This window comes from Hemitrygon akajei, chromosome 15 (assembly GCF_048418815.1).
Source record: "Hemitrygon akajei chromosome 15, sHemAka1.3, whole genome shotgun sequence".
In the NCBI taxonomy this organism is placed as follows: domain Eukaryota; kingdom Metazoa; phylum Chordata; class Chondrichthyes; order Myliobatiformes; family Dasyatidae; genus Hemitrygon; species Hemitrygon akajei.
In genome coordinates, this window is record NC_133138.1 from 37864480 (window position 1) to 37884471 (window position 19992).

Sequence of the window (19992 nt, forward strand, 5' to 3'; positions counted from 1 at the left end):
TTTTCCATAGATGCTGCTTGGCCTGCTGAGTTCAGCCAGCATTTTGTATGTATTACCAGTTAGAAACTGTTAGGCAACAGTCCCCTGTCCCAGTTAGGTGGCATAGGATCCCAAAAAAAACAAAGGGAATCTCGTCTATTTTCTTGATTAGATTTTTATCTATAGGAGTTGTGCCAAATTGGTGGCTACTCTGATTAACTGATTGCCTAACTACCCAGAATCCACTATACTTGTAAATTTGCTGAATGTAGCCTCTTTCATTTTTGTTAACTGGCTGAACTTGGTCACAATTTCAAACAAAAACTCTGTGCACGCAATGTCAAGTTAATGATATTATTTTTGCATTGTTTTTTATTGTAGTGTGAACTACAAAATTCAACATGAAATTATTCGGTGTCTAAAAGCCTTCATGAACAACAAGGTGAGTATTTCAATATTAATGTATATTGCATGAGAGTAAATAGTGTTGCAGTGACTGAATTTGACTGCAGGTTTTTAAGATATTGAAGTTCTTATTGTTCTGTTAGGTATTTGCTCATCTGTTTTAGAGATTCCAAGCATCAAATGGTGGTTGTGTTGATTTTCATTAACTGCCTCTCCAGAGTGCTGAATGCTTTCAACTAGAGTTTAACTTTGGGTATTTTTTTCTGCACAGATTCAGAATCAGGTTTAATATTCACTGAATTATGTCATGAAATTTGTTGTTTTGTGGCAGCAGTTCAGTGCAATACATAAAATATGCTATAAATTACAAGAAGAAATGTATATAAAAATAAATAAAAATGCATAGTGCAAAAAGGGAGCAAAAGATTGTGAGTTAGTTAATGGGCTGGTTTAGAAATCAGAAATCTGATGGAGGAGGGGAAAATTTGTTCCTAAAACATTGAGTGTGTGTCGTCGGGCTACTGAACCTCCTGTCTGATAGTAGTAGTCAGAAGAGGGCATGACCATCATGTAGCAGCTTTAGCTTAACTCACGTTAATCTTGGACTTGAAGGGATTCATTAAAATGCTGTTTACATTTAAGGGCTAAAATTTAAGAAAGCATGATTCGGTCAAAGTTATACTCCTTGGACTTTAGAAGTTCAAGAGTGTTTGAAGTTTTCAGAATGTTAAGGGCAGATGGAGAAAGACTTCCAGCTGGTTAAGAAATCTGGGACCAGGGGTCATGGTCAAAGAAAGAACCAGATACTTCAGGAGTGAAGTGAGGAAATATTTCAAAAATTTTTGAATTCAGTTTCACTAAATCTGAGTTGATTGTTAATTTTAAATCTGAGATGGGCTATTTCATGAGCCAAGGGATAAAGGGAGCAGGTCACAAAATATCCATGATAGTGAATGGCAAGGCAAATTTGCAAGGTTAAGTAACTAAAAGATATCCCAGTTTGATCGTTGGTATATTTTGAGGTCATTGCCATTTTGCTAACTAGCTTCAAAAGTCTGGTATATGTTCCACTGCTACTAGGTAGATCTTGAAAGGTTTTATTGTATGGCTAATAATTTTGGAGCAGGTGCTTCACTTAAAAAATAGGTTTATCTATTTCTGGTGATGATTTTGCTGATATATTTTCATTTCTGTTCTTCATGAGAGTGAATATAATTTTCTCTAACCTTTTAATTGCAGCATGGCATAAAAATGATGTTGGATTCAGAGGATGGAGTTCTGTTGCTGGTGAAAGCTGTTGATCCTGGTGCTCCATCCATGATGATTGATGCCGTAAAGCTGCTATCTGCTATATGTATCTTGCAGGACCCTGACAACATGTAAGCATACACTTTAAACACAACAATAATTGCAGCTATTGTGTACAATGTACAGCAATGATTCACTGATCCATGGACCATTGGATGTAATTTTGTGTCATTGTGTACCTCCTTTGAACTAATACTTTCAGGTTGCTGAACCTGTGTGATAACTTCACACACCTCAACTCCGAACTGATTCCTCAGCCTTTGGACTCACTTTCATGGACTCCTCAACTCAAGTTCTCAGTATATAATTTACTGGTTTTTTTTGCACAGTTTGTCGTCTTTTCTACATTGGTTGTTTGTGAGTCTTTGTAGTTTTTCATTGATTCTATTGTATTTACTTGTTCTGTGAATGCCTGCAAGAAAATATGTCTCAAGTTGTCTATGAAGGTTCTCAATCATCTGGCCATTGTATATCAAACAGTAGTAAATCAAGGCTGCTGGACTTACTATGTTGTCCAGAAGATGTTTCGCTACTCATCCGAGAGGCATCTTCGTTTATGATACGTGGTGGGTAGTTTTCCAGCTCTTAAACTCTGAGTTGTTCAAAGGTATAGCAATCACCTGAGGGTTGTTAGGAATCGTAGAGGTAATGAGAGGACCATTAGTCTTATCATTGCAAGAATGGAGGTGTGAACTGTTGTGATGATGCCAGGGTAGAGATGTTAGGACTGCATTGTAAGTACCCCACCCTCTCTGTTCAGGGATGGGTTTTCCAGTTTGACAAAGATGGCTTCTTTAATCCCGCTTTCAAACCACCCGTCCAAAAAGTGCACATTGTTTTAAACTAATGTGGCAGGGGGATGGGAACAAGTGCAGAGAGACAGAGGGGTGTAAAATGAGGGTAGAAGCAAAAAGTAGTAAGGTGAAAAGTAAAAGTGTCAGGCAGGCAAATCCAGGGCAAAAAGCAAAAAGAGCCACTTTTCAACATAATTGTATAAGGGCTAAGAGTGTTGTAAAAACAAGCCTGAAGGCTTTGTGTGTCAATGCGAGGAGCATTCGTAACAAGGTGGATGAATTGAATGTGCAGATAGTTATTAATGAATATGATATAGTTGGGATCACAGAGACATGGCTCCAGGGTGACCAAGGATGGGAGCTCAACATCCAGGGATATTCAATATTCAGGAGGGATAGACAGGAAAGAAAAGGAGGTGGGGTAGCATTGCTAGTTAGAGAGGAGATTAACACAATAGAAAGGAAGGACATTAGCCTGGAGGATATGGAATCGATATGGGTAGAGCTGCATAATACTGAGGGGCAGAAAACGCTGGTGGGAGTTGTGTACAGGCCACCTAACAGTAGTAGTGAGGTTGGGGATGGCATTAAACAGAAAATTAGAAATGCGTGCAAAAAAGGACCAGTAGTTATAATGGGTGACTTCAATCTACATATAGATTGGGTGAACCAAATTGGTAAGGGTGCTGAGGAAGAGGATTTCTTGGAATGTATGCGGGATGGTTTTCTGAACCAACATGTCGAGGAACCAACTAGAGAGCAGGCCATTCTAGATTGGGTATTGAGCAATGAGGAATAGTTAGTTAGCAATCTTGTCGTGCGAGGCCCCTTGGGTAAGAATGACCATAATATGGTGGAATTCTTCATTAAGATGGAGAGTGACATAGTTAATTCAGAAACAAAGGTTCTGAACTTAAAGAAGGGTCACTTTGAAGGTATGAGATGTGAATTAGCTGAGATAGACTGGCAAATGATACTTAAAGGGTTGACGGTGGATATGCAATGGCAAGCATTTAAAGATCACATGGATGAACTACAACAATTGTTCATCCCAGTTTGGCAAAAGAATAAACCAGGGAAGGTAGTGCACCCGTGGCTGACAAGGGAAATTAGGGAGAATATCAAGTCCAAAGAAGAAACATATAAATTAGCAAAAAAAAGCGGCACCCCTGAGGACTGGGAGAAATTCAGAGACCAGCAGAGAAGGACAAAGGGCTTAATTAGGAAAGGGAAAAAAGATTATGAGAGAAAGCTGACAGGGAACATAAAAACTGACTGTAAAAGCTTTTATAGATACGTGAAAAGAAACAGATTGGTCAAGACAAATGTAGGTCCTTTACAGTCAGAAACAGGTGAATTGATCATAGGGAATAAAGACATGGCAGACCAATTGATTAACTACTTTGGTTCTGTCTTCACTAAGGAGGACATAAATAATCTTCCGGAAATAGTAGGGGACCGAGGGTCTAGTGAGATGGAGGAACTGAGGGAAATACATGTTAGTAGGGAAGTGGTGTTAGGTAAATTGAAGGGATTAAAGGCAGATAAACCCCCAGGGCCAGATGGTCTGCATCCCAGAGTGCTTAAGGAAGTAGCCCAAGAAATAGTGGCTGCATTAGTGATAATTTTTCAAAACTCTTTAGATTCTGGATTAGTTCCTGAGGATTGGAGGGTGGCTAATGTAACCCCACTTTTTAAAAAAGGAGGGAGAGAGAAACCGGGGAATAATAGACCGATTAGTCTGACATCGGTGGTGGGGAAAATGCTAGAGTTGGTTATCAAAGATGTGATAACAGCACATTTGGAAAGAGGTGAAATCATCAGACAAAGTCAGCATGGATTTGTGAAAGGAAAATCATGTCTGACGAATCTTATAGAATTTTTTGAAGATGTAACTAGTAGAGTGGATAGGGGAGAGCCAGTGGATGTGGTATATTTAGATTTTCAAAAGGCTTTTGACAAGGTCCTGCACAGGAGATTAGTGTGCAAACCTAAAGCACATGGTATTGGGGGTATGGTATTGATGTGGATAGAGAATTGGTTGGCAGACAGGAAACAAAGAGTGGGAGTAAACGGGACCTTTTCAGAATGGCAGGCAGTGACTAGTGGGGTACCGCAAGGCTCAGTGCTGGGACCCCAGTTGTTTACAATATATATTAATGATTTAGACGAGGGAATTAAATGCAGCATCTCCAAGTTTGCAGATGGCACGAAGCTGGGCGGCGGTGTTAGCTGTGAGGAGAATGCTAAGAGGTTGCAAGGTGACTTGGATAGGTTAGGTGAGTGGGTAAATTCATGGCAGATGCAATTTAATGTGGATAAATGTGAGGTTATCCACTTTGGTTGCAAGAACAGGAAAACAGATTATTATCTGAATGGTGGCCGATTAAGAAAAGGGGTGGTGCAACGTGACCTGGGTGTCATTGTACACCAGTCATTGAAGGTGGGCATGCAGGTACAGCAGGCGGTGAAAAAGGCAAATGGTATGTTGGCATTCATAGCAAAAGGATTTGAGTACAGGAGCAGGGAGGTTCTACTGCAGTTGTACAAGGCCTTGGTGAGACCACACCTAGAGTATTGTGTGCAGTTTTGGTCCCCTAATCTGAGGAAAGACATTCTTGCCATAGAGGGAGTACAAAGAAGGTTCACCAGATTGATTCCTGGGATGGCAGGACTTTCATATGAAGAAAGACTGGATCGACTAGGCTTATACTCACTGGAATTTAGAAGATTGAGGGGGGAATCTTATTGAAACGTATAAAATTCTAAAGGAATTGGACAGGCTAGATGCAGGAAGATTGTTTCCAATGTTGGATAAGTCCAGAACGAGGGGTCACAGTTTAAGGATAAAGGGGAACCCTTTTAGGACCGAGATGAGGAAAAACTTCTTCACACGGAGAGTGGTGAATCTGTGGAATTCTCTGCCACAGGAAACAGCTGAGGCCGGTTCATTGGCTATATTTAAGAGGAAGTTAGATATGGCCCTTGTGGCTAATGGGATCAGGGGGTATGGAGAGAAAGCAGGTACAGGGTTCTGAGTTGGATGATCAACCATGATCATACTGAATGGCGGTGCAGGCTCGAAGGGCCGAATGGCTTACTCCTGCACCTAGTTTCTATGTTATCATTTAATTGTAGATGTACATCCGCGTCTTGACCTGAGGTGTTAGCCCTGCTACGTTGCTATACCTTTAAACAACTCACTGAGTTTATAAGCTGGAAAACTACCCACCACAAATCATAAATGAAGATACCTCTGGGATGAGTGGGAAAACGCCTTCTAGACAACGCAGCAAGTCCATTTGTCTTGATTCACTACTGATTGCTACATCTCAAAGTGGTATATGATGCTTGTACCTCAAAGAGGTGACACAGGATTGGAAGATGTAGTATTCTTGTCGGTAGAGTTATGAAACTGCAAGGGTGAAAGGGCCCTGATTGGAGGTATATACAGGCCTTCTAACAGTAGCCAGGATATGGGCTAAAAATTAAAATGGGATATGGAAGATGCATGTCAAAAGGGTAATGTTACGATAGTCATAGGGGATTTCAATATGCAGGTAGATTAGGAAAATGTGGTTGGTGCAGGATCCTGAGAGAGAATTTGTGGAAAGCCTTTGAGAATCTTTTTAGAGTAGCTTACGGTTGAGCCCACAAGCGGAATGGCATTTTTGTATTATGCATTATGTAATGACCCAGATTTGATTCCGAAGCTTAAGGTAAAAGAACCCTTAGGAGTCAGTGATGATAATATAACAGAATTCACCCTACAGTTTTAAAGGGAGAAGGTAAAGTCAGTTGTATCAGCATTCCAGTGGAGTAAAGGGAATTATAGTGGCATGAGAGAGGAGCTGGCCGAATTAAATAAGATGAAGGTAATACAAACTCCACCAGTAGGTAATTTGATAATAAATTTACTTCAAACTTTGGGCAAGTTTTCAAATTTTGTACAATTCATTACAAGCTGATTTTCCTCACAATGCAGATATCTTTGGTTTCTTCTGCTAACAATCTATTAAACTTTGGCTATGGCAATCTTCTAAAACTTTCCTCCTGAACTGTTAATGTAAAATGAAAAGATAAGGCTCAGTGCAGGAGGGAAATTTTAGAAAATTGCCATAGTCAAGGTTATCTACTGTATATGTCGTCATATACTATCATGAGATTAATTTTCTTGAGGGCATTGTGTAGATAGAAAGCAACACGACAGAATCAATGGAAAACTGCACACAAAGAAAAATGGACAACCAATGTACAAAAGAAGACAAACTACAAATGCAATAAATAAAATTAATAATAATGAGTAAATAAGTAATATTGTATAAATCAGTCATAGAGTACTTGAAGATGAGTCCATAGGTTGTGGAATCAGTTAATTGTTGAAGTGAATGAAGTTACCTATGTTGGTTCAGGAGCCTGATGATTGTTGGATAGTAACTGTTCATACCTGTCGTTCCTTCCTGATGGCAGCAGCGAAACGAGAGCATGGCCTGGATGGTCAGGATCCCCGATGACAGATGCTGCTTTTTTGTGGCTGAACTTCTTGTGAATATGCTCAATAGTGGAGATGTCTTTTCTTGTGAAACTGGAAAAAATATCAGAAGAATATATTGTTCTTTGCATTTCTTTTAGTAATCTTGTTATATATCTACCTACACGGACTTTTAGTGAATGGAAAAATGGATTGTAGTTTTTGGTACAAGACAAAGAGATACACTTTTACTGTAATTTTTCAACATTGTTTGCAAATTCTGAAGTGTTAGTTCCAATCTATAATAGTAGGTAAGTTAGTTCTGAATTGTTGATTTGAAGTAAAATGTATCCAAGCAAATTCTGGACCGGATCACTCACTCTAATTCTATCCCATTCCCGCTTGATCTTTGTTCATTTAATCTATTTAAATGAAAACCAATGCCAATTTAATGAGCATATTATTTTTTGATTATTAAAGCCCTCTGTAGCTAACATGAATTTAATACTTCTTGTTAGCGGGCTAATTCTCAAATTTCTGCTGGAGCTAGCCACGAAGCTCTAATGTTAAAGTTTTTCTCTTTCCACCAGTGCTTCCTGACCCTCTGAGTATACAAAATATTCTGTTTTTATTTTGGATTTCCAGCAAATGCAGTGTTATATTATCTCACATTTCCAGCATGGTTCTTTCATTCTCTTCCTTCTCTGTCCTCATTTATCACACCAGTACAGCCTTTAACAAGACTTCACCACACACTTATTCCTTAAGACAGAGGTAGAATTAAGCCATTCAGCCATTGAGCCTGCTCTGAATTTGAACATGGTTGTTTATTAACCCCATCAAACCCATTCTCCTACCTTTCTCTTGTAACATTCGATGTCCTGATTAATCAAGAAACTATCAATTTCTGCTTTAAGTATACACAGTGACTTAGCCAATTATTCTTTCATTCTTGAGGTCTATTCTACTCTTTTATTCATTCCATTCCTTTTTTTTGCAACTTAAAACATATGTTTTCTAAACTTTTTTCTAGTTTTATTAGAAGTCTTGGACCTCATACTTCAAATCTGTTTCTCTCCACAGCTGCTGCCAGACCAGCTGAGTATTTTTGGTTTTAAACTGAACATTTTAGACTCTTTGAACAATGAAAATGATCAATTAATTAGATACTATGTCCAGAATACATTACTGTGCAAGAGTCTTTGGCATATATAGTGCCTTTAAAAAGTATTCACCCCTTGGAAGTTTTCATATTTTATTGTTTTACAACATTGAATCACAGTGGATTTAATTTGGCTTTGTTTTGACACTGATCAACAGAAAAAAAGACTCTTTCATGTCAAAGTGAAAACAGGTCTCTACAAAATGATCTAAATTAATTACAGCTATAAAACACAAAATAATTGATTGCATACATATTCACCCCCTTTAATATGACGCATCAAATCATCACTGGTGCAGCCAGTTGGTTTTAGAAGTTACATAATTAGTTAAATGGAGACCCGTCTTTGGAGACCGGTGTGCAGCAGGGGTGTTTCAATTTCCTGTTGCTGCTGGTAAGGAGTTTGTACATTCTTTCTGTGGTTTCCTCCCACAGTCCAAAGATGTACTGGTTGGTAAGTTGATTGATCATTGTAAATTGTCCGGTGATTAAGCTAGGGTGAAATCTGAGGTTGTTGGACTGCACAGTTTGAAGAGCGGGAAGAGCCTATTCAGCACTGTAATAAATAGTAAATAATAAAAAAAACTACTCCATGAAGACAAAAGAACACTCCAAGCATCTCTGGGAAAAGATTATTGAAAAGCATAAGTCAGGAGATGGATACAAGAAAATTTCCAAGTTTCTGAATATTCCTTGGAGACAATCATCAAGAAATGGAAAGAATATGGCAGAGCTGTAGATCTGCCTAAAGCAAGCAGTTCTCAAAAACTGACCGTGCAAAAAGGGGATGAGTGAGCGAGGCCAGGAGACCTATGACAACTCTGGAGGAGTTAACAGCTTCAGTGGCTCAGATGAGAGAGACTGCACATATAGCAGTTGCCTGGATGCTTCACCAGTCACAGCTTTATGGGAGAGTGGCAAGAGAAAGCCATCATTGGAATGGGGGGAAAACTCACATGAAATCTCGGCTAAAGTTTGCCAGAAGGCGTGTAGGAGACTCTGAAGTCAGCTGGAAGAAGGTTCTATGGTCTGATGAAACTGAAATTAAGCTTGTTGGCCATCAAATTTACGCTATGTTTGGCGTAAGCTGAACACTGCACATTATCAAAAACACATCATCACTACCATGAAGCATGGTGATGGCTGCATCATGCTGCGGGGATGCTTTACTGCAGCAGGCCCTGGAAGGTTTGTGAAGGTAGAGAGTGAAATGAATGCAGCAAAATACAGAGAAATCCTGCAAGAGAACTGCGACTTGGGAGAAGATTCAACCCCAAGCATAAAGCCAAAGTTAAACAGGAATAGCTTAAAAACAGCAAAGTTAATGTCCTAGAGTTGCCTAGTCAGAGTCCAGACCTCAATCCAATTGAGAATTTGTGGCTGGACTTGAGAAGAGCTGTTCACTCATGATCCCCATACAGTCTGACTGAGCTTGGGCAGTTTTGTAAAGAAGAATGGGGAAAAATTGCAGTGTCCAGATGTGCAAAGCTGACAGAGACCTGTCCACAGAGATTCAAGGCTGTAATTGTTGACAAAGTTGCATCTACTAAACACTGAGTTGAAGGGGGTGAATATCATGTATTGCTTTGCACTGCTGCCACTAAGTTAACAAATTTCATAACATCCGGTGATATTAAACCTGATTCCGACTATATAGCTAGGGTGCCTAAGACTTTTGCACAGTACTGTGTATTTGTCAATGTGTAGTAGACAGTGAGTTTGTAAACCTGGTGGCAGAAAAGGATGTTGGAAATGACGTGGGTGGAACATTGCAGGAGGGTTGTGAGATACGTGGCAGAGATGGAATGCCAGGGACCTAGCCCTGAGACACCAGGCAACATAATTTGATTCTAAATAGTAGTTTTATTGATCATTACAGAATGTCCCTCTGCTGCTTTCTGGTCCCTCCCCTCTCCCTTCTCCCTTCTCCTTTTCCCAACCATGATTCCTCTCCCTGCCACCTTCCCACTCGCAGTCCACAATAGACCCATATCAGAATCAGGTTTATCATCACTCACATATATCATGAAATTTGTTGTTTCAGTACACTGCAATACATAAAATTACTACAATACTGTGCAAAAGTGTTATTCACCTTAGCTATATATGTATGCCTAAGACTTGCACAGTACTGTATAAAGACTGCAGGAGTGATAGGGCATATTAAATCATAGATTCAGGAGGCATGAATCTAAAGTAATTCTTCTTAGATATCGCAGAGGTATGTGGTGAGACTTGTTGTATTTTTATGGAGATACACGAATACACCGTAATTTCAATGTTTTCCAGACATTTATTAAAATGGACCTCTTGTAGTGCTTCAAGATTTCCAGTATTGGGAGTGTTGTAGTTGGCTGCTATTGTCAGCTTGGGGAGTAGTTCCCACTTGATTTAGTCATTTGGATCTTATTTCTGCACATTTCATAGAGCAAAATCTTCTTCAGCAACAAGCTTTGCACTGGAGTCCCAGCCATCTTCCTTAAGTTTCTTGTATTGCGGTTTAATCCTCAATTTTTTGTTTGCATACATGGGCCGCATGACATTGTAGCAGTTAGTGCATTGTTTTACTGCGCCAGTGATCACTGATTGAGGTTCAATTCCCTCTGCTGCCTGTAAGGAGTTTGCACAACCTCCCATGACCACATGGACTTCCTTCAGATACTTCAGTTTTCTCCCACATGCCAAAGAGATATGGGTTCGGGTCAGTGAGTTGTGAGTACTATGTTGATGCTAGAATGATGGCAGCACTTACAGAATGCTCAGTAAAATTCCTCATTGATTTGAAATCCCTCGCCACCATTGACCACATCTACATGGAACGTTGTCACAGGAAAGTGACATCATTTATTGAGAACCTCCACCATGCTCTCATTTCACTGCTGCCATCAGGAAGAAGGTACAGGAGCTTCAGGATCTGCACTACCAGCAAGAGCAATTATTATCCCTCACCCATTAGGCTCCTAAACCAAAGGGGATAAATTCATTCAACTTCACTTGCCCCATCATTGAACTATTCCCACAAACTATAAACCTGATTTCATGGACTGTTCGTCTCATGTTCTCGATATCTATTACTTATTTATCATTTATTATTTTTTTTTCTATTTCTACAGTATGTTTGTTTTTTTTTTGCACATTAGTTATTTGACCATTCTGTGGGTGCAGTTCTTCATCGATTCTATTGTGTTGCTTGTATCTACTGTGATTTGCCAAAAGAAAATGGATCTTAGGGTTTTATATGGGGACATATATATACTTTAATAATAAATTTATTTTGAAGTTTGATTTGGTGCAAATGATGCATTTCACTGTATGTTTTAATATACATGTGACAAATAAAGGTGACCTTTCAATAAAACATTACACAGAATCCTGATTTAAAAGGTTTTTTTTTGATGAATAACTGCTTATAAAGTCTTATGATTAGGGTGAATGTTAAAGAAACTGATATTAAGAAGTTGTACCTAATGAATATTGGGAATTGGAAGTAGAGCATGGATTCCCAATCTTTTTTTATGCCATGGAGTCTTACCATTGATTGAGGAGACTGTGGATCCCAGGTTGGGGATCCCTGGACTAGAGACTCTTCAATACTGATGTTTGTCCAACCTGTTTGTTTCTAGGCATGAGAAAGTATTGGAGGCACTAACTGAGAGAGCAGAGCAGGATGACAGCGAACGGTTCAAAGCTCTGCTGGTTGGATTGAAGGCTGAACAAACCATACCACTGAAGGCAAGTCTTGCAAAAGGACAAATTAGATAAATGAGAAATTTGTTTTAAATCGAGTGTTTCTTTTGATGGAAGGTTGGTGTTACTTTTATTTGTTGCAGAATATGGTAGAAATGGAGCTGCGTTGAGACAGGAAATGTTTGATCTTTGGTACCTCCTGATGACATGATTCAATGTGTACCTTTGAGCCTGTTTATCCCAAGCCAAACAAGGGTTGCACAGTAGTATTGTGGAATGGCATGCTTAACGCTATTGCAGCACTAGTGATCTGAGTTCAATTTCACCGCTGTCTGTAAGGAGTTGGTACTTTCTCTCTGTGACCGTGTGGATATTTTCCGGGTCCCGCAGTTTCTTCCTACAGTCCAGAAGCGTATGGGTTAGTATATAAATTGTTGATATGGGTGTAATTAGCGCAGGTCCATGGGACTGGAAGGGCCTGTTACCGTGCTTTATCGCTAAGTGAAATTGAAAATAAAATTTGAGGGGGAAAAAATTATGAATTTTGATTGTGTGTATATTCTAATAAATTTTTCATACTCTGATTGGGTTGGCCAGTAGCACAATGATTTGCTTAACAGCCATATTAGTAGTGTGTGTATTTACACTAAGGGTCAGGTTTAGGACTAATAAATTTGGTCAGGATTACTTGTGGCTGGTTTGGCGTTGGTTAGGTTGGGGTGGGTTTTAATTCGGTATACAAATGGAACTGGACTTTATATTGCTCATTGGTACTTATTTTATTTATGCTACTGGCTATAACCTTCCCAGAAAGTTAATTTACAGTTAAAAAAGGCAAGTGCAATGTTGGGATTTATTGAACGGGGAATAGGATATAAAAGCAAGGAATTAATGCTGAGCCTTCTTTATAAGACACATGGAGTATTGTCAACAGTTTTGGGCCCCATGTCTCAGAAAGGATGTGCTGTCATTGGAGAGAGTCCAGAGGAGGTTCATGAGGATGATTCTGTGAATAAAGGGGATAACATACAAGGAGCATTTGGCAGCTTTGGTCCTGTACTCATTGGAATTTAGAAGAATGCAGGAGGATCTCAGAAACCTACCGAATGTTGAAAGGATTAGATAGGGTGGATGTGGAAAGGATGTTTCCTATGGTGGGGGTATCCAGAACTAGAGGGCACAGCCTCAAAATTAATGGGTGACTTTTTAGAACAGAGGTTAGGAGGAAGTTTTATGCCAGAGTGAATCTCTGGAATGAGATTTGGCGGAAATCAAGTCTGTGGGTATATTTAAAGTGGAAGTTGATAGTTTCCTGATTGGTCAGGGCATCAAAGGTTTTGGTGAGAAGGCAGGTATGGAGTTGAGTGGGATCTAGGATCAGCCATGATAGACTGGCAGAGCAGACTCGATGGGCTAAATGGCCTAATTCTGCTCCTATGTCTAATGCTCTTGTAAGACCATATGAAGTAGGAGCAAAATTAGACCATTCAGCCCATCTAGTCTGCTCCACCATTCTATCAAGACTGATTTATTTTCCAGCACAACCCCATTCTCTTGCTATCTCCCTGTAACCTTTCATGCCCTATCAGGAACCTATCAACCTCAGCTATAAATATACTGAATGAATTGACCTCCACAGCTATCTGTGACAATGAATTCCACAGATTCAGCACCCTCTGGCTAAAGATATTGTTCCTCATTTCCATTCTAATGAGCCATCCTTCTATTCTGAGGCTGTGCCAATAGGTCCTAGACTCCTCCATTATAGGAAGCATCCTCTCCTTGTCCACTCAATCAAGGTCTTTCAATGACAGTATTGAAGCATCAGGATAAGCAGTGCATTTGGGAGCAGTTTGGTACCATTGACACCAAACAAAGCAGAGATCAACAGCTGTTCTGAATTCTTTTGTAAATATATTCAATGACCATCTTTGCAAATCTGAGGGAGAGACTTTCAAATATACTCTCTAAGAGATGAAGTTCCTTATCCCTGACTTAAATCCTCTGCCCCCCCCACCCGCATACTAGAACCAGGTCCTACTAGAGAAAGGTGAAACCTCCTTTTGCAACCATCTTGTCATAAGAATCTTGTGCCCCAATATCATCATCTCTTGTTCTTTTCAGTTGCAACAAGTGTTAGTCCATTGGAACTTAAGGTTCAGACTCATTTATTTATCACATGTACATCGAATGATACAGTTGCATTAACAAGCAATACAACCTAAAGATGTGCTGAGGAAAGCCCACAATTGTCACCACACCATCTGGCACCAATATAGCATGGCAATAATGCTCGGCAGAAGAACACAGCACAAGAAGCAACACAATGACAACACCATAACAAGCTCCATTCTTCCTTCCCACCCATGCACATACACAGTCCTGTAACCTCAGAACAGACCATCTTCTTCAGCCTCCAGTGGACTCGGACATGCAGTAGTTCTGGTGTCCCCCTTGACTCCCTTTGAAACATTAAATATATTCAGTGACTATCTCTGCAGCTCTGAGTAGGGACTTCCAAATATACTGTCTAAGAAATTATATTCCTCCATTTCTCTAACATAAGTGACCCCCTGCCCCCACCCAATGAAACCATGTCCCGCTAGGATGAGGTGAAACCTCCTTCAGCAGCCACCTTGTCATAAGAATCTTGTATTCCAGTATCATCATCTTTCATTCTTTTCAACTGTAATGGTCCATTGAGACATCAATGATAGGAGAGAATCAAGATTGTCGGTAAAGACTACTACTGAGTTTAGATTTTCTACTCGGCTGTTAAACTTTGTTTTGATGAATGTTGGCTGTTCAAAGGTTGATAGGCTCTTCCTAATTCTGTGACTCTTTTAGCTAGAAGCGCTTTGGTTAAAATAAAAACTAATGAAATCTTCCCTTGTACATCTTATTATTAAACTAAAGCAACTAGTTTGCCCATATTTATGTAATTTATATCTCCTTACATTGACTTCTCAACTTCTGTTCTCCCCCGAGTTTGATGTTTGATACCATAATCTTCAAGCACCTTCCTTCCCCAAGTGACCACTTTCTTGTGAGTGACTTCAGTATAAGATGAATGGAGTGAAGGATCACCCTGAGGCTAAGTGATGTGGCTCGATTGTCTTCAAAGCCTTTATATTGGCAGTTAGACCATTTAACCTATGTATCATAGGTTTTGGAATAAATTAGAAAATGAAGTAATTATAGAACGAGCTTAATGAATGGCAAAAAATATGTTTGGTAAGTTCTTTGTTTATCTTTCTAGATTAATTGTAGCAATGTAATTGCAATCCTACTTTAGTGTAGATCAAGCCTAGTATATAATGTTATTTCCATTATTTTCCATGTTTCATTGGTAAACAGATGTGCATTTTATAAGAAATTATTTTATAATAATAATTAATTTTATCATAAATAATCCAGTTTAATTTAAAATTGGTCTGGATTTTTTTTCTCCTTGGCTAGGTGGCATGCATGCAGTTCGTTAATGCCCTCATAATTCCTGCTGACGAACTTGACTTCAGAATTCACCTACGGAGTGAGTTCATGCGCCTGGGTCTCAATCAGATCTTACCGGTAAGTGTTTCAGTTCCTCGATGTAAGCACAATTGAGCACCAATTAAAGGAAAATTTTTTTTTTTTTAAAGATTGGTCACCTTGTAAAGCTTTGGAGACAGTTAGCAATTTGATAAAATGACAAGTCAATGAAAGAAATTTTAACAGGGAAATTTTGGCCCAGAAGGCAATTTTAAGATGGCAGTCAGAAATCCCAAAGAGATTGTGGGGTGCCTCTTCGGAGGTCATAATGCTAGAATAGCTTGCAGAGATCTAGTATGGTGAGGCTAAGTTAAGTATTGATTACCTTGATTAGAGTTTTATGTTGGTGTTTGGGGAAACTGGGATCCAATGTAAGTAAGTGCAGATTGATGGGAAAATGAGTGTACAGGATTAACAAGGATAAATTTTATGAGCAGATATTGGGGATCAGCAAATGATGGGTTAGAAGTTGCCAATATTCAGTGGTAAGTGAAGTTCACTGACATGCATGAAGTTTCATTTCTGCTGCTAAAAACCAATGAAGCAACATGTCTGGAGCATTCATTTTGCAGACCTCTCAGTTTCCTTAAGTTCTCACATCCTGGCCTTCTGGAATGTACAATGTTTAAAATTCAAAGCAGTTAGCTGCATATAAGAAGCTTGCCATAATCTTTTTTTTTAGGAACTGCGGGTAATTGAAAACGAGGAACTTAATGTGCAGCTGAGTGTTTTTGATGAACATGCGGAGGAAGATTCTGATGATCTGAAGAACCGTCTGGATGACATTCGAACAGAAATGGAATATCCTTTCCAAGGGTTGCTTGGTAAAGCTGCTGACTGAGTGCTTTTCTACAGTCTGAGTTTCTTACATGGTTCACACTCCTCTCATATCAGATTCCTCCTTCTCTAGCCCTTCACCTTTTCCACCAATCACCTCCCAGCTTCTCACCATCCCGTCTCCTCCACCCATCTGGCTTCACCTATCACCTTATTCTGTCTTCTTCCCCCTTCCTTTCTAGTCCCAATGAAGGGTCTCAGCCTGATATGTCAGTTCTTTATTCCTTTCCATAGTTGCTGCCTGACCCGCTGAATTCCTCCAGCATTTTATGTGTGTTATGCTGGATTTCCAGCTTCTGCAGAATCTCTTGTGTGTTTATGACTCAGTGCCTGTTTGACCAATGGGCAGTGCATGCTTGCAATTCCGCAGAACAACTGTAACGTTGGTAGTAGACAAGATTGAAGCTTTCATTTTTGCACATAAGAAGTAGTAAATATTTGCCAAGACTTTGTGTGCAGTGCTCAGGCTTGGCTGCTATTTAGATTTTTGTTTTAAAGAAATCTATTGAACTTGGAATGCTAGTTTCCCAGAAATTGTTGGAAAACAATCAGCTTCTCACACTTCAAGGTCACTCGGTTATTCCATTGTACTCCTGATTCATTCCCACTTTCATATCTCTTGTAAGATTTCAAAGATTTCATCTCAAAGTTCTTCTCAGTGCTTCTCTTGATGCCTTTGAAATTATCTCAGGAGCTTGAATATGGGTTCTAGTGACATAAAAATCAACCCGTGAACTCTTTGGGTTGTTTTTTGCCATCCTCTGAGATAGCTTTGGCAGATAAGATAAAAGAATCCGTGGAGATTCTATCCAGTGTACTCAGTGCAAAACAGTACTATTGAGAGAAGAAAGCACATTAAGGATTCATGTTTTCATCTGTGTGCCGAGCCACGAGATGAATGTGGTCTTAAAGGGATAGTTTTTATCAGTATTTACTATGGAGAAGGTCATAGAAGCCAGCGAATTCAAGCCAGACAACAGTGAAGTCTTGCGACATATTTTCATTACTAAAGTGTTGCTGGTGGTCTTAATGTTCATAAAAATGGGTAATTACCCAGGTGTATCTCAGGACATTATAGGAAGCCAGAGAACAAACTGCAGAAGTATTTGTATCATTGTTAATCATGGCCAAGTCATTGGTTATATTTAAGGCAGAGATTGATGGGTTCTTGATTAATCAAAACACGAAGGGTTATAAGGAGAAGGCAGAAGATTGTGGTTGAGAAGGAAATGAATGAGCCGTGATGAAATGGCAGAGCAGACTTGATGGGCCAAGTGGCCTAATTCTGCTCACATGGTCTTATGGGTAAGACTGGAGGGTGGCTAATGTCATGGCTTTATTGAAGAAGGGCTGCAAGAACAGGCCAGTAAGCATCTGTGCTGGGAAAGTTACTGGAGGGGATTCTGGGAAAAAGGATATACTTGTAAAATTGTATGCAGTTCGGACAGAATAGTTGTTGTGCACAATATGTACCAATCAGCTGTTAATATTTAAATTAATGTTTTTGTTTAGTTTACTCTCAAATTGGAAGAGCAACACCTCATATTCCATCTGGGTAGCCTCCAACCTGATGGCGTGAACATCCATTTCTCCAACTTTTGGTAATATCTCTTCCCTCTCCCTTCTCTTCCATTCTCCAATCTGGCTGCTGTCTTACCTCTTCTGCTCACCTGCCTATCTCCTCCCTCTGGTGCCCCTCCTCCTTCCTTTTTTCCCCATGGTTCAAAGTTCCAAGTACATTTATTATCAAAGCATGTATACAGAATACAACTCTGAGATCTCTCCTCCTGCAGCAACAAATCAAAGAAACACCATGGAACCTGTTCAAAGAAAATATCAAACACCCAATGCGCGAAAAAGAACAAATTGTGCAAACGACTAAAAGCAAGTGAACAAGATGTAGAATATCAAACATCAAACCAGTCCATGGATATTTAGTTTAGTTCAGTTCAGTGCCACAATGTTAGCTGACTACAAACTGCAGAGCCAGTCTTTACTGAAGCACTCCAATCAAACAGCTCAAAAACAGAAAAAAATAAATATAGCCAGAATCCAGGAACATGGACCTCAAAGTCCCTTAAAACAACTCCACAGCCACAAGCCTGTCAATCAGTCCTTGCAACATACAACCCAAGACTCCTGCACTTTCTTCCTATAGCAGCTAGCTAGAGGGGGAGGAAGACCGGTCAAATGCGGGCGGATGCTGCCAAGCTCCCACTTCCACTCTTGCCTCCGTCGACTTCAATCTTGCTTGACGCCTCAATCAGGGATAAACAATGGAGTCGATCATGGGTTCGTGCCCCACTTCCAGACTTCTAGGCCATGCACTTTGCTCCCAACCTCACTGATCTCCCTCAGAAAGAGCGGAGTGCCAGATCGCTCTATTGACCCAAAAACACACCATCAAAATGTAAATCACGGGTTTCAATTGCACACAGATTACTAGTAGAATCATATTTGAAAGAAGGAATAAAAGTAGTAGTTACGTGAATAGTCTGCAGGACGTTGCAGTTGGCCATGTTGTTCACTGATGCCATCTTGAAGGAAGTCCACTACTCTCCTATCAGATTCCTTCTTTAATCGTTTACCTCTTCCACCTGCCGACTCCCAGTTTCTCACTTCAGCCCCTCCCCAATCCACCTATATTCTCCTCACCTGACTTCACCTAATATCTGCCAGCTTGTATTCCTTCCCTTCCTCACCTTCTACTGGCTTCTTCCCTCTTCCTTTGCAGTTCTAATGAAAGGTCTCAGCCCAAAATGCCAACTCTTTATACCTCTCCATAGACCTCCTGACCTGCTGGATTTCTTCAGCATTTTATGTGAGTTACTCTGGATTTCTATCATCTGCAGAATCTCTTGTGCTCAGTTAGTTTACTGATCCCCTAGTTGAGTGTTGAGTTACAACTGATTGCAGTTCCAGGCCTATACCAGACGAGGACAGCAGAGCTGCACTTTAAATAAAACAGCCTGCTGCTTTCATGATTTAGTGATAGAAACATCTGTTTCACATCTTCTTTTGCCATTCGGAGCCACATTGCAGTAAGAAAAGATCTGGAAATCATAAACACAGCGGCGCCTGCACAAAATGGATACTTGTCTCTTTCCATGTAATTCCTTGCTCTCCAAAGCTTTAGCAGAAACACAGAACTCTGAACTCTCAGCTGCATCTCAAGCTTTAATAAATTTGATCCAGATTTCTGTACAAGAGTGCGATGAAAATTAAGCAATAGAAATTTGTATAATTTGCTAATTTATCCTGCATAAATTAATCAACAAAAAATTGGGTCTGATTTACATTCATGTTTTTTTTCTGAAACTTCCACTCCAGTTAACATTTTGTTTTCTGAAAGTTTAATCCTCACTGCCATTCTCCAACAAAGACATCATCTCTCAGTTACAAGTGAAATTAGTTTCAGAGGGCTTAAGTCAGTTTAGTAAGGCACAGTGGGAGCGTTACTGGATCAGCAGCTCAGACACCAGAATAACTGTGTGTCTGAATCAGAGTCCGCTAGAGGTTGAAGAAGACCTCTTCAGTCTTGTGGTTAGAAGACTGTAGGTGCATGGGTGGGAGTGAGGAAAGCTAACATGAGTAAGAAAATGAAGAATAGTTTGTGATATAACACAGAACAGTACAGCACAGGAACAGGCCCTTTGGCCCACAATGTTGTGCTGAACCAGTTAAATTAGTAATCAAATGACCAACTAAACTAATCCCTTCAACCTACCCAATGTCCATATCCTTCCATTTTCCTCACATTTGTGTGCCTATCTAAACATTTCTTAAAAATCCCTAATGTATTTGCCTCTACCACCACT

General features: G+C 39.8%; 1 protein-coding gene across 1 annotated transcript in view; it reads left to right on the forward strand.

The window, feature by feature from the left end:
• LOC140739252 (protein diaphanous homolog 1-like) overlaps positions 1-19992 on the forward strand; it is a 238589-nt gene that overhangs the window by 135874 nt on the left and 82723 nt on the right. Inside the window, exons 7-11 of the mRNA XM_073067393.1 lie at positions 361-421; positions 1624-1763; positions 11743-11851; positions 15266-15376; positions 16020-16138. Coding sequence (XP_072923494.1) covers positions 361-421; positions 1624-1763; positions 11743-11851; positions 15266-15376; positions 16020-16138 — 540 coding nt within the window. The remainder of the gene's footprint in view (positions 1-360; positions 422-1623; positions 1764-11742; positions 11852-15265; positions 15377-16019; positions 16139-19992) is intronic.